Source organism: Solanum dulcamara, chromosome 11 (genome assembly GCF_947179165.1).
Source record: "Solanum dulcamara chromosome 11, daSolDulc1.2, whole genome shotgun sequence".
NCBI lineage: Eukaryota > Viridiplantae > Streptophyta > Magnoliopsida > Solanales > Solanaceae > Solanum > Solanum dulcamara.
This window is the reverse complement of record NC_077247.1, coordinates 55,833,741-55,848,565: the sequence shown is the minus strand read 5'-3', so window position 1 is coordinate 55,848,565 and position 14,825 is coordinate 55,833,741. Positions and strand designations below refer to the sequence as shown.

At 36.4% G+C, this 14,825-nt stretch overlaps 2 protein-coding genes across 2 annotated transcripts; both read right to left on the bottom strand.

Annotated features, from left to right (window-relative positions):
- Positions 1-224: 224 nt before the first annotated feature.
- LOC129872733 (organellar oligopeptidase A, chloroplastic/mitochondrial-like) lies at positions 225-4,473 on the bottom strand. The gene is made up of 9 exons (XM_055947650.1): positions 4,360-4,473; positions 4,179-4,274; positions 3,883-4,128; positions 3,169-3,314; positions 2,433-2,550; positions 1,479-1,670; positions 844-909; positions 693-764; positions 225-524 (listed from the first exon to the last, which is right to left on the bottom strand). The coding sequence occupies exons 1-9, from the start codon at positions 4,471-4,473 to the stop codon at positions 438-440; spliced, it is 1,137 nt and encodes a 378-aa protein (XP_055803625.1). The 3' UTR covers positions 225-437.
- Positions 4,474-5,693: 1,220 nt separating this feature from the next.
- Positions 5,694-14,126, bottom strand: LOC129871941 (probable cytosolic oligopeptidase A). Its single transcript, XM_055946766.1, has 16 exons — positions 13,652-14,126; positions 13,400-13,567; positions 12,738-12,861; positions 12,231-12,307; positions 11,629-11,772; positions 11,300-11,530; positions 11,122-11,212; positions 10,637-10,758; positions 9,863-9,970; positions 9,522-9,767; positions 8,810-8,955; positions 8,026-8,143; positions 7,107-7,298; positions 6,286-6,351; positions 6,133-6,204; positions 5,694-5,964 (listed from the first exon to the last, which is right to left on the bottom strand). The coding sequence occupies exons 1-16, from the start codon at positions 14,087-14,089 to the stop codon at positions 5,878-5,880; spliced, it is 2,430 nt and encodes an 809-aa protein (XP_055802741.1). The 5' UTR covers positions 14,090-14,126; the 3' UTR covers positions 5,694-5,877.
- Between the last annotated feature and the right edge of the window lie 699 nt (positions 14,127-14,825).

Here is a 14,825-nt window from a genome sequence, read left to right as displayed (position 1 = left end):
AAAACAAGCATTTATTGTACTTGCCAATAAAAAAAATTCATAATTATTTCTTTTACCATTATAGGGAGGAAAAAAAAACTTTTCAGCAGTGAAACAATTAAAGACGGTAGCTTTTTAGTGCAACAATTCATTTGACTATTTGAGAGAAGTGAAATATCTTTCCATGTGCAAGGCAACAGAAATGTTTGCCAGTATATGGCAAAAAGGATTGATGAGATAATGCATAAAGTTGTGCAACCCCATTCGCGTAAATCACATACTACAATCCATTATCCAATCCTCGGTAACAATGCTCGTTCTAAAGTAAATACTATTTTATGCCTTTAAAACAATTACAGTTGCATCTTGATGTCAGTCTCCTCAAAAACCTGAAGCATGCAAATGTCTCTAATGGCCTATAAATGGGCATTAAGATTGCAGAAGGTTCTATAATGATCTCATCCAGAGGTGGTAACTGGCAGTAAGCCATTATGCCTAAGCAGCGGCTCTGGAGAAGGTTCCCGGCCTCTAAATTGCACGAAAACCTGAATATGCATCCAAAAATCATCAGACTTAGCAAACTGAAACACTGTAAATCAGACAAGAGATGGCAGAACTTCTAATAATGCATCAGAAGCCAAGGCTGAATTAAAGTGATATACATGTAAAAATGAGCAAACGTTAGAAGACATTGGCATGATTATAGTCCCTACCTCCAGAGGAGCCTTTCCACCTCCAAGAGCAAGAACAGTCTCCCTGAATCGTTGGCCTATTTCTTTTACAGCCTACTAAAAGTTAAAGTCACTTTTAGTGGAATGGTGAAAAATACGACAACATTACTGAACCAAAAGTTCCAAAGTTTACCTTCTTGTTTTCTAGTCCAACATCCTCAAAAGCAGAGAAAGCATCTGCAGACAAAATCTCTGCCCACTGCACAAATTGGAAAATACTTTGTACTTTGAGGCGGTTAAAGCATGTCTTAAGTTTCAATCTAAAACATGTATTTCCCAGCTATCATTTTTTTTATAGAAAAGGATAAAAACCACTAGAAAGAAAGGAGATTTCAACAGTCTAATTAGTAGAACATCTAGGATCCAATACTTCAGAAAGAACGTAGTTTTCAGGAAGGGATGATAATAAAACATCCATCATAAACCAATTACCGGTATGATGTCAATATAAGAGAAATGTAATGTTGCTGAGCAGAAGGCAGATACAAGCAACAGTTTCAGTAGTATGGTGAATATAGCATATGCTATCGAAACGGCAGAGGAATTTTATGATCGAGAAAAACGTAAAACCTTAAATTATTACCAACAAGACTACAAAAGAATTTACAGAAGTGAAAGCTAAATTTAAGAGGCATCGATAGATTTGAAAGATAGAACTCCTCCATTTTGACCCCACAATATCTATACACAAGTCTCACAGGAAATACAACTAACTGGAAATGTAGGAGCTAAGAAACGCTAAGAAACACAAACAGAGGGGAGAAGCACCTTGTAACTGTAGTATCCAGCAGCATATCCAGCAGCAAAAATGTGAATGAAACTGGCAAGGAACTTATCGTCTGGGAGTGGAGGAAACACTTGGGTTTTCTTAGAGACCCGTCGGTCAACACAGTAGATTGATTCTGAACCACCCGGGACATATTTTGCATGTAACTCAAGATCAACAGTTGCAAGTCTCAACTACAAGTCAGTTTTACGGCCAATGGTAAGCTTTTCAACGGCAGCATGAAGTCATGGCATTAACATCATTAATGATGACAATTTATAATAAAATACCAGCACCATAAATAACCAGAAGAAAAGATCTACAGAATACATTACTCCATGGGAGCAATGTAGAGTTCTAGAAATGCAATCACTACAATACTCCATGGGAGCAATGTAGAGTTCTAGAAATGCAATCACAGAACGCAAAGGAAACTAACCAACAGAGACAATTTGGGTAAATGCAGGCACTGGTGAATGAATCAATATGAGTATATGACAGAGAACATCTCTTTAGTGGCTATTACCTGTTGACACAACTTGATTAATTAACTAGACTTGAAGACAAACCATGAATAACCATACAGCCAGCAAAATGTCACAATTTCTGAAGACCTGATTTTGACAGTGTGCATTCAAATCTCGTTTCTCTCTCCCTTCCAATTTCAAAGTCGATATAGAAAGGACAAAAATATGTATATTGACTTTAGTATACTAAAAGAACACTAGAAATGAACCAGAAAAACAGTATACGTTAAATGCATGTTATGGAGAGACTAATGTCTCCCACCAGGAGTTTTAGGGAAAAATTAGGACTCCGATAGTAGATTATGAAAAAATTGGAATATATATTGTTGGTTAATACAGTAAATGGTGGAAAGAAAGATCAAACAAAAGTTATTATTGGAAAAAAGTAAGAGAGAAACCAGAAAAGAGAAAAGTGGGGCAGCGCCTCACCTGCCGAAGACTTAAGGTACCAGCAAGGAAAGTCTTGGCAGCAAGAAGCTTCTTGTATATGTCTTCTGGGAGAGTCTCTCCAGTTTCATGATGCTTGGCAATACCCATCAGGGTATCCCTGCAGCAGCCATAAATAAAATGAGTAATCAACAGCTGACTGATTCAAAGGAAAAGAAACACGGATTTCTCCAACTATATCACTACTGCAGTGTTTTTATAAGCAAAAGGTGCAAAAACCGGCAAGGTCCGTGTGACCTGAAGTGAAAAGTGAAGCGCACACTTTTACAATAAACTAAACAAAATCAAACATCTAAAACTCACTACAACAAAAATTAACTGCAGTTAAAGTAACTTAGTGAGAGAGAATGTTGGCACGGAGACATCTTAGAAGCTGCAGACTACCTAAAAAACATATGAAACAAGAGTTAATTAAATGGCGGTTTTTCATTTTGTTTGGTTTTAGAAGAATCTTAATTATTTATTTTTTTTGGAGAATTTGTGGTGGAGTTGACTGTTTCTAAAGATGTCTAATGAAATGTCTTTTATGAATACAAAAACGTTTTCTTTCTGAGCTTGAAAGTGACCTAGGACACCTGACAGACAGGGACCCTCTGAAAATAGCTATTTCAAAGAACATATTGTCCTCCTTTGGTTTTGGAAACTAAAGTGGAGAAGTTACTTGGTTTTGCAACCAAAACTAAATGGCCCAAGTATCATTGAAAATACATCATCCTACCTGTGATAGCACCAATTTTCCATGAATTGTGATGGTAATTCCACAGCATCCCACTCTACCCCCCTTGTACCAGCAACCAAACCCTCATCCTGCTTAGTTAGCATATGCTGAAGGGCATGTCCAAATTCATGGAAGACAGTCTCAACCTACAAAAGCAGAATGTAATCAATGCTAAAAACACACCTGATTGTAACTTTAATTCTGTAAAAGTAAATGTTTGGTACTATACTACCATAAATTTTCATGTAGATACAACCCTGCAAATGATCTGAAGCATCACGTATCTCAGAAACAAGCTAATGAAGAAGCAAGAATGCATAAATTTTACTGTCTGTCGAGAACTTGAAGAAGAGGATTTGAGAGAAGAAGCACTGTAACTTGGGCTTTTAAAAGAAGAAAGAGAAAATCTGGCCATGGGATGTTTCCTCACGGATAATAAGGAAAGAGATGAATAGAAGATACTGCTTGTATACAGGGATTACCCAACATTGATTTAATCATTTACATTCTCTTAGAAAAATCCCTAAACCTAAATTTAGTTAAAATATCTGCTAAAACATTTACTCATGTCCCTCACACCACCACTCCTACCCACCCAAAAAAAATATAAAAAACACCCACTCTGATGCAAAGCCTAACAAGTAGGAGCTATTAGTCCAATCATTTCAGAAAACCATGAATTGAAGGCACTTGAGAGTCAAAACACATGCTTACCTCATGGAATGTCATTAGACTGGACTTATCCCCAACTGGTGGCGTTTGATTACAAATCATGTGGGCAACAGGCAATCTAGCATTGGCAACATCTCGTGATAATACACGGCTTCGGCTAACAACTCCAATCATCCATGCACCTCCACGTTTCTCAGATGGACGAGAGTATGGATCAAAATAAAAGTAGGCAATGGGACTTCCAGAGGAATCATTAACGCGGTAAAACCGGACATCATTGTTCCAAACCTAGCGGAACGAAGTTCAGGATTATATTTGACGGATTTGAGATGATTCACCGCACCCCAAACAACCGTCAATCTATCAATTATCTTCTCCAACGGCTCCACCAGCTTCGGCCAGGTAGGCTCCACCGTCTTTTCCAATTCCTCATTCTGCATTCAAATCACAAAATTGACGCGCCACATAAATAAACCCTACGCGCTTGCAAAAAAAATGAAAAGAGAAAACGAAACATACGATTTGATTAATCAAAGTACGAATTCCGGGACGGACGTGCATGGCTTCGATTACATCGAATGGTCGGAAATCGAAGCCCTTCAACAAAGGATTGTCATCGTAAGCCATCGACATTATAGAAGGATGATCGGAAATGGATGCCGGCGACGGATAAAATGATCGGACGGTGATCGATTTGCGACGGTGATTATTAGAAGAGTTATATATTTTATCAATATTGTCTCCTATGATTATCCAAATTACAATTTCTTGATCTTCTCGTTTCGGCAAGACTGTCCGGCAATACCATTTTTTTTCAATCCATGCAAACAAAAGGTCATTTGTCGCGGAAATTGTGAAAATTAGATTCACGATGACTATTCTTCTACCCCATTTCTTAAGAGAATAGACTTGATATAGTCCATTATATTTACCATATTGCACAAACGGTCCTTAATGTTTATAGAATTAGAGTACTTTTGATATTCTTTAACAGAAACCGTGAAATGTAAACGCGTTTTGGTCCACATGATCTACAAATTAAAGAAAACAATCCCCCGTTTTCCTGTTCTCCTAACAAAAACAAGTAAACACTTTATGATACCAGCAATAAGCAAACACTTCATATTTCTTTTTCATAAATAGGAAAGCCCACAAATTATGAAAATTTTTCAGTTCTTACATAATCTTACCAGATGAACGAATCATAATTCATAAAAAATACCAAAATATCTTAAAACGCTGCACTGATAAATTACATATCTCCATATTTCTTTTGTAAATAAATATTTGTGATGGCAAACATTCAAATACACACAACTTTATAAAAATTCACTAGCAATAGTCATAACTAATTATTTTTTAATATATTCTGACTAGTTAATTTTTAATATAATCATTTCATATGGTACGTACAATCTCTTCCATACCGAAGAAGAGCCTTTTCAGCAAAATTTTAAAATGATGGATTTTTATTTTTTACAAAGTATAAACTTATTGTCGAGCTTTATATTATAAAAAGTTGAAATCATAATTTGAAATCCTGAATCATAACTAATAGTAGCATATCCCTGCCTAACTAATACTAACTCTAACTAGCAACCAAACGACCCCTAGGTAAACTTCTGCCAAATTGCCCAAGCTTCTGGTTCAAGCCATTCAACTTAAACAGTAACGTGTGAAAAACAAGGGAACCACAATGAAACAATACAGCAAAATTTTCCTGGAAGAGAACAGGTATTACCATTGTGATTTAACGGTAATTAAGCAAACAAATTCCTTCAACTAGAACGATGCGCTTTACTATTTGTCATATGATCTTAAATAGCATAAAGGGATGTGCAAAAGAGACGAGATAGAAGAAATCCGTTTATAACCGATAAATCAGTAGCAATACTTTGTTCCAAAGTAAATAATAACTTGAAAACAATGACAGTTGCATCTTGAAGTCAGTCTCCTAAAAAACCTGTAAGCATGCAAATGTCTCTAATGGCTTTTAAAATGGAGCGCACAAAGATTGCAGAAGGTTCTATAATGATCTCATGCAGAGGTGGTAACTGGCAGTAGGCCATTATGCCTAAGCAGCGGTTCTGGAGAAGGTTCCCGGCCTCTAAATTGCACGAAAACCTGAATTTGCATCCAAAAATCATCAGTCTTGGCAAATTAAAACACAGTAAAACAGACGAGAGATGTCAGAACTGCTAGTAATGCATCAGAAGCCAAGCTCTGAATTAAAAGTGATCCACTTGAAAAAATGAGGAAACATTAGAAGACATTGGCATGGTTAATCCCTACCTCCAGTGGAGCCTTTCCACCTCCAAGAGCAAGAACAGTCTCCCTAAATCTCTGGCCTGTTTCTTTTACAGCCTACTCAAATTTAAAGCCACTATTAGTTGAAAGGTGAAAAACATGAGTAAAGATTACGGAAGCAAAAGTTCAAAACTTTACCTTCTCATTCTCTAGTCCAACATCTTCAAAAGCAGAGAAAGCATCTGCAGACAAAACCTCTGCCCACTGCACAAATTGGAAAATACTTTGTACTTAAGAGGTGGTTAAAGCATGTCTTAAGTTTTAATGTAGAACATGTCTTCCCCAAAATTCATTTTTTTTATATAGAAGAAGATATAAAACCACAAGAAGAAAAGGAGGTTCCAATAGTCTAATTAGTAGAACATCTAAATCCAAAAAGTTATTTCTTAAAGAAAGAAATACTTTATAAAGAATGTGGTTAACAGGAATGGATGATAATAGAACATCCATCAAAAACCTATTACCAGTACCATGCCAATATAAGAGAAATCTTATGTTGCTGAGAAAAAGATGGATACAAGCAACAGTTTCAGTACTGGCCTAACAGTTTGGTAGATATAAGCATACAACAACAACAACAACAACAACAAACCCAGTATAATCCCATAATGTGGGGTCTGGGGAGGATAGAGTGTACGCAGACCTAACCCCCACCTTGAAAGGTAGGGCGGCTGTTTCCGAAAGAAGGTAGATATAAGCATATGCTATCAAAACTGCAGAGGAACTTTAAGATTGAGTAAAGCAATAAAAAGTTTAATTATTACCAACAAGACTTACAAAGAATAGTACGTTCTTAAATTACAGAAATGAAAGCTAAATCTAAGAGGCAACGATAGAGCTGAAAAGATATAGCTTCTCCATTTTAACCCCACAATATCTATACACAAGTCTCACAGGAAATACAACCGAGTAGAAACATATAGGAGGAGCTAAGAACCACAAAAAGGAGGGAGAAGCACCTTGTAACTGTAGTATCCAGCAGCATATCCACCAGCAAAAATGTGACTGAAACTGGCGAGGAACTTATCATCTGGGAGTGGAGGAAGCACTTGGGTTTTCTTAGAGACCCGTCGGTCAACACAATAAATTGATTCCGAACCACCCGGAGCATATTTTGCATGTAAATCAAGATCAACAGTTGCAAATCTCAACTACAAAGACAGTTTTATGGCCACTGATAAGCATTTCAACAGCACCATGAAGTCATGACATTAACATCATAAATAAAGAGAAGAAAAGATCTACAGAATACATTGCTCCCTGGGAGCAATTTAGAGTTCTAGAAACGTAATCAAAGAACGCAAATGAAACTAACCAACACAGACGATTCGGATAGATGCAGGCACTGGTGCATGAATCAATATGACAGAGAACATCCCTTTAATGGCTATTACCCTTTTTACATACTTCTGGAGCACTTATTATTGACACAACTTGATTAATTAACTAGACTTGAACACAAACCATTAATAACCATACATCCAGCAAAATGTCACTATTCCTGAAGACCTGATTTCGAAAGTGTGCATTCAAATCTTGTTTCTCTCTTCCTTCCAATTTCAAATTCGACATAGAAAGGGAAAATATGTATATTAACTTTAGTATACTAAAAGAACATTAGAAATGAACCAGCAAAATAGTATATAGTAAATGCATTGTTATGGAGAGACTAATGTCTCCCACCAGGAGTTTTATGGGGGGGGGGGGGTCCAATCATAGAACATGAACTTTTTTATATAAAGAAATAGATCATGAAAAATTTTGGAATATATGTTGTTGGTTAATACAATAAATGGTGGAAAGGAAGATAAATCAAAAGATTATTATTGGAAAAAAGTAAGAGAGGACCAGAAAAGAGAAAAGTGGGGCAGTTCTCACCTGCCGAAGACTTAGGGTACCAGCACGGAAAGTCTTAGCGGCAAGAAGCTTCTTGTATATGTCTTCTGGGAGAGTCTCTCCAGTTTCATGATGCTTAGCAATACCCATCAGAGTATCCCTGCAGCAGCTCATCAATAAAATGAGTAATTAACAGCTGACTGATTCAAAGGAAAAGAAACATGGATTTCTTCAACTATATCACTACTGCAGTGTTTCTGAAAGTGACAAGCGCAAAACCGACAAGGTCCGTGTGACTTGAAGCGAAAAGTGAAGTGCGGGCTCCTTTGAAGTGAAGCGTACAATTTACAGAAACCAAACAAAATCAAACATCTATAAACTAGCTAAAATAAAAATTAATTGCATTTAAAAGAAACTTGGTGAGAGAGAATGTTGGCATGGAGACATCTTAGAAGCGACAGACAGCATAAAAACCATATGAAACAAGAGTTAATTAAATGGTGGTTTTTCGTTTTATTTGGTTTTAGATGAATCCTTTTGTTGATGTTTTTGGAGAATTTGCGATGGATTTGCCTGCAACTATAGTTATCAAATAAAATATCTTTTAGGAATATAAGATTTTTTTTTACAACGAAGCAATTTGTTCCTTTATCTTTTAAGCTTGAAAGTGACCTAGGCACGCCTGCAGGCAGAGGCACTCTGAAAATAGCTATTTCAAAGAACATTTTGTCCTCCATTTTGGTTTTGGAAACCAAAGTGGAGACATTACTTGGTTTTTCAACCAAAACTAAAAGGATCAAGTATCATTAAAAAGACATCACCATACCTGTGATAGCACCAATTTTCCATGAATTGTGATGGCAATTCCACAGCATCCCACTCTACGCCCCTTATACCAGCAACCAAACCCTCATCCTGTTTAGTTAGCATATGCTGAAGGGCGTGTCCAAATTCATGGAAGACAGTCTCAACCTACAAAAGCAGAACCTAATAAATGCCAAAAACATGCCTGATGGTAACTTTACTCATGTAAAAGTTAATGTTTGGTACTATATTGCCATAAATTTTCATGAACCATAGACACAACCCTGCAAATGATCTGAAGCATCATGTATCTCAGAAACAAGCTAATGAAGAAGTCAAGAGTGCATAAAATTTCACTGTTAGTCGAGAACTTGAACAAGACGATTCAAGAAAACCCGGCAATGGGATGTTTCACTGCGGATAATAAGGAAAGAAAAGAATAGAAGATACTGCATGTATACAAGGATTACCCAACATTTACATAATCATTTACATTACCTTAGAGAAATTCCTAAATCTAAAATTAGCTAAAATATCTGCTAAAAACATTTGCTCATGTCCCTCACACCACCACCCCTACCCACCCAAAAGAAAATTACTTAAAACACCCACTCCGAAGCAAAGCCTAACAAGTAGGATATTAGCCAAAGCTGATGTAATAGCTTCTTGAGTTACTAGTCCAGTCATTTCAGAAAACCATGAATTGGAGGCACTTAGAGTCAACACATGCTTACCTCACGGAATGTCATTAGGCTGGGTTTATCCCCAACTGGTGGCATTTGATTACAAACCATGTGCGCAACAGGCAATCTAGCATTGACACCATCTCGTGATAATATACGGCTTCGGCTAACAACTTCATCCATCCAAGCACCTCCACGTTTCTCAGATGGACGAGAGTATGGATCAAAATAAAAGTAGGCAATGGGACTTCCAGAGGAATCATTCACGCGGTAAAACCGGACATCGTTGTTCCAAACCTAGAAATCACACACATCAGTGAACAACATTATTTGTCACTGCATACAGGAGTAGGAACAAAGGTAAAAGGAAAGGCAAATGAACTAAGTCTTACCGGAGATAATCCATCAGCAGGCTCCACATTGATATTAAACAGCATATTTACAAGGTTAAAAAGACCATCCATAACTCTAGGCAATGAAAAGTATGGGCGTAGTTCTTCCTGCAAATAAGTAGCATGTGAACTCGGAGCTGTACACAAGAATCAAAAGGAAGTTCTACAATGTCTAGCATTTACTGAATGCTAGAGGCAGTGCTCTATTAACAGAGAAAGGACTTACTGTAAAACTTTACTTACTGGTCAAACGAGAAAGAGAAGAGACTTGTGTTGATATTACTAAAGCAAGTACTAAAATAATTGTTGCTAAAATGAACAATGATACATGTGTAACAGAAACAACATAATGAAGCAAAAATATATTCTACTTAGCAAGATATTAATGGTCTCAAACTATCAGGAAGGGTACGTTGCTTGTCATTTTTTCAACTCAACTTGTTATAAAGTTTGGTTTTAGAAAGGATGATCAGGAAGCATAAAGCTTCTACAATACTCGTCGACTATCAGAAGATAAACACATATCAGAAGAAAGGCATTTCAAAAAGTGTACAAGAAAAAATCACATCTGCACATCCGCATGCACATCATTTACTACTTCTAATCAACATTGTCAAGTATCTCACATTGGTTGACAAAAAAGGGTTGTTGTCTGCTTTATGGTCTTGGGAAAATCCTCACCTCTTGAGCTAGCTTTTGGTTTAAGTTAGACCCAAGGTCCATTTTTTCTTGAACACAAAAATAAAGGGGGCAAAATAGAGAGAGACGGCCCACCTCGTTTAGCTCATACTTAGATTCACGAAGCCTCTCACTCCAGAAAGTAATATCCCAATGGTTCAGATCATCAGCTTCTGGAGAACCTTGAGTTTTACAGAAATCTTTCAGGTCTTCCAAATCTACAAAGATCAAGGGAAAAGCTTGTGAGCAAAACATTGCCAGCTAAAAGAGGTCAACCAGTTATTTTGATTGCATCAAGGGAAGAAGAGAAAGAAGAAAAGCAATCTATATCACAAAGCACAAAAAATAAGGTGGTTAGTAGTATCATCTTGTTTTCAAAATAAATAAACAATAAGAATAGAAAACCTTTTTATAAAGATCTATCATCTATCAGGATTTGTCTATTTTACTTCATATCTAGTAAATAAAAAACTAAAAAAGAAAGCTAGGAATTCATGAAGGCAAAAGTTAAAAACAAAAACATAAAAACACGTGTATAGTTTACAACTCAATGGTATTTGAGATGATTTTATAGGTCCTACCTTTGACTGCAGGATCCCAAGAAGCACTGCGAAGCTTTTCTAAAAGCTCTTCAGCCTTTTCCACAGTGGCCATTTTCATTGCCATGCTTACCTATATACGTAAACCATTTTAATCTTCAAAAAGAAAAAGAAATTTAAACATAGATGGTATTTTGAGTTCAAAAGTAAAAATGTATACCTCAGCATAGTTATTGTATCCAAGGAGCTTAGCCTTTTCCAATCTAAGCTTAAGAATTTGGTTAATTATCTCGGTGTTATCAAGGTCTCCACTAGAAGCACGGTTTATATAAGCACGGTACACCTCTTCTCTTAGAGTTCTATTCTTTGCATGTTGCATCACAGACATATAACTTGGCGCATCCAATGTGATAATCCATGGCCCGTCTTCTGCATTAGCATTTTCGTGCCCCTGTTATCAGTTACAGGCAGCAAAGAGAACACATAAGAGAAACGCTAACCAATGTTAATTCAGTTGTGAAACATCCACAAAGAGAGCTTCCACATTACCTTAGACACTGCTGTCTGTGCAGCCAAACCAAGAGCCGTGGCAGGCAATCCCTCAATATCCTTCTTATCTGTTATTAATTTTTCAAACTTCTTGGTGGAATCTAGAACATTTTCCTCAAATTTCTGAGATAGCTTTGCTAAATCCTGCAAAATGAAGTTAAGGTCAAAAGCAAGATAGTGACTTAAATACAGTTCAGCTGCACAGTAATGGTCCTACTGTTTGCAGGAAGTTGGAATATTACTATGAGGATAAAAGCTGTAAGAATTGAACAGGAAAATTCTCAGTTCCTTTTAGTTCCAACATAATCATCTAGCTATTCGAATAAATAAACACTTCGCATACAACCCCTCCAACCACTCAAAACAAAGCAAAAATCCGTCAAAATATATTCAGAGAAAATGGAAAAACAGCCACAACATAAATCAGACGGCTGCATAAGTAAAATAACTTCAAACATACATCTAAAAGCCATCACCTGTAGATAGATTGCTTTAATTCCAGTCCATTAAATTGTCCACTTGTTAAGAGTGCATTTAAGAAGAGACATTTCAGGGGTATAGAACAATGAGAAGACTACGTTCAACAAGACACCATAGCACACCTGTTCAATCTTGTTAAATTGCTCTCTTTTATCATCCTCAAGAGCGATACCACTTAGTACAGCCTCCTTTATTTGCGCTGCACGAGCAAGAAGCTGAGTGTGAGATGATCATTAAATTGCAGGCAATGCGCAAAAAAGTTCACCGGGAAGACCTTAAAGTAGAAGTTAAACATTTATAATGTGGTTTCCTTTTTTTTGAGTTCAGGAGTTCGGGCAATGCGCAAAAAAGCTCACCCAAATGGAACTATTCTTCATCATGGAAGTTCCAAAGAACTTACTGTACATACAAGTATTAATATACAGTTATCAACTTCACGGGATGAACAATAACGATTCAGCACAACTACCAAAAAAATTGGCAGAGAGGACCTGATGCATTAGGAAAGAAAAACTAAAACTACAGTCCTAGACAGACCGCTGCAGAAATTAAATAGATTTTCATGCTTGAAGACATCTTGGCTCCCGAATTTAAAAAGATTCAAGGAAAAAAGAATTTCATGAACTTACATTCAACTATTCGTTTACGAGCATCACTCAAAGAGTCCCACTCAGGAGACTCTCGGATGGCTTTGAATGCATTATAGATTGGCTTGCTCTGACCCAATTTAAGCTGAAAAGCAACTTTTTCCGGCTGCACGAAAAGTAAATAGTATAAATGATGCAAACCGAATGACAGTGGTAGTGTATCTGAGGATAAGGAAAAAAGAGCATGGGTATCCTGCAGTGAGACACATTTCAAGCCTCAAACTTTAAAGAGTATAAAAGGATGTATATTTGATTAAATTGTGGAAAAAGTGTTGAGTCAAACAGAAGATATCATTATCTATCCTGCAAACAATTCTGATTGATATCCTTTTTATCAAGGGTTAAAACTCTTCCTCGGCTTTTACTTGATGGAGCAAGAAGGACTATACAAAAGCTATAATACAAATTAAAACATGTATCTACAGAGAGACAAGACTATTAAATTACTCCCTTATGATTATTGTGGTATAAAGTTGATGTAAAAAAAAATTCAAAACAAATTGTAGGGAGAAATTCAAGAACATGGAAAATGAAAAGAACAACGTTATGTTGGTTGAACGAAAGAGACAACAATCTTTACACTCAAGAGAGTAAACGAAATTAGAGATCCTCGTCCAAAAGGGGTAGGCCCTCAGATTACTAACCTGAACCTCTTCAATAGCGGAACGAAGTTCAGGATTATCTTTGACGGACTTGAGATGATTCACCGCACCCCAAACAACCGTCAATCTATCAATTATCTTCTCCAACGGCTCCACCAGCTTCGGCCAGGTAGGTTCTACCGTCTTCTCCAAGGCCTTCAATTCCTCATCCTGCACTCAAATCACAAAATTAACGAGCCACACTACTAAACCCTACGCGATTGCAAAGTATATATAAGAGAAAACGAAACATACGACTTGCTTAAGTAAGGCACGAATTCCAGGACGGACGTGTTTGGCTTCGATTACATCAAATGGTGGGAAATCGAAATCCTTCAACAAAGGATTGTCATCGGAAGCCATCGACATTTTAGAAGTATGATCGGAAATGGATGCCGGTGAGGGACAAAATGATCGGACGGAGATGGATTTGCGACGGCGATTATACGGAGAAATTGACTTGCGTAAAGTGTGAAGACAGAGAGAGAAAGTGGAAGACCAAAGGGGACAAGAAGGGCAGTGAAGTAGGTTTTTGGTAGATGAAGGTGAAACAGAAGAAGTGGCTTTTAAGCAAAAGTGAGCTGAACGAGCTAGAGAAAAACGAGTCGCCATTAAAATGAGGAGGGCTAATATAAGTGACGGAGTTGTAGTGGAGCCGTACAGGACTCGGCTTGGTGGTGACCCTATCTTCATCTTGGCTTTTTTTTCTTTTTGTACGACTTTTGAATAACGTTAAAAGTCTAGTAATTCTCTTTTTAGACCATGGATATGTTTGATGTGATAGGATTAATGTAGGGAAAATTACACCAAAAGCAAATATTATTAATTTATTATTTGACGTGGTTATAGTTTTATTTTATTATTATTTGTATGTATATTTTGCTCTGATTTACTATAATTCGTTTATATATTTCGCTATATAATTCGTATATTGCGTCTGGATAATTTGCAATACAATAGCATTTGTATAATTCATAGTTTTTGTATAGCATTTGTATATTTAGCAATTTTTGTATAGCGTTTGTATATTTCGCTATATAATTCGTGCACAACATTTGTATAATTCGCTATACAATTTGCAGTGTTTGTATATTTTGATATACAAATAATTTGTGGCTACAGCGTTTGTATAATGGCAAATTTATGTTTGTTATAAGTAATTAGAGAAATTATACTCATATAAAGTTATTATGCTTAAAAGGTTTGTCATATATGAAATTTTCCCATTAATATATCTACTGAATTGAATTTTTAATTACTAGAATGTCATATAGATCTGATTTATCATAATCATTCAGATTTATGCCATTAAAGTTTAATTGAATTCTTAGACATTTAAATTTTAATGCATATCTTAAAAACAAATAAAGCCTTATTAGACGAAGAATTAAATTGTATTATGTTGTGCAAATTTTCTCCTACTCTAATC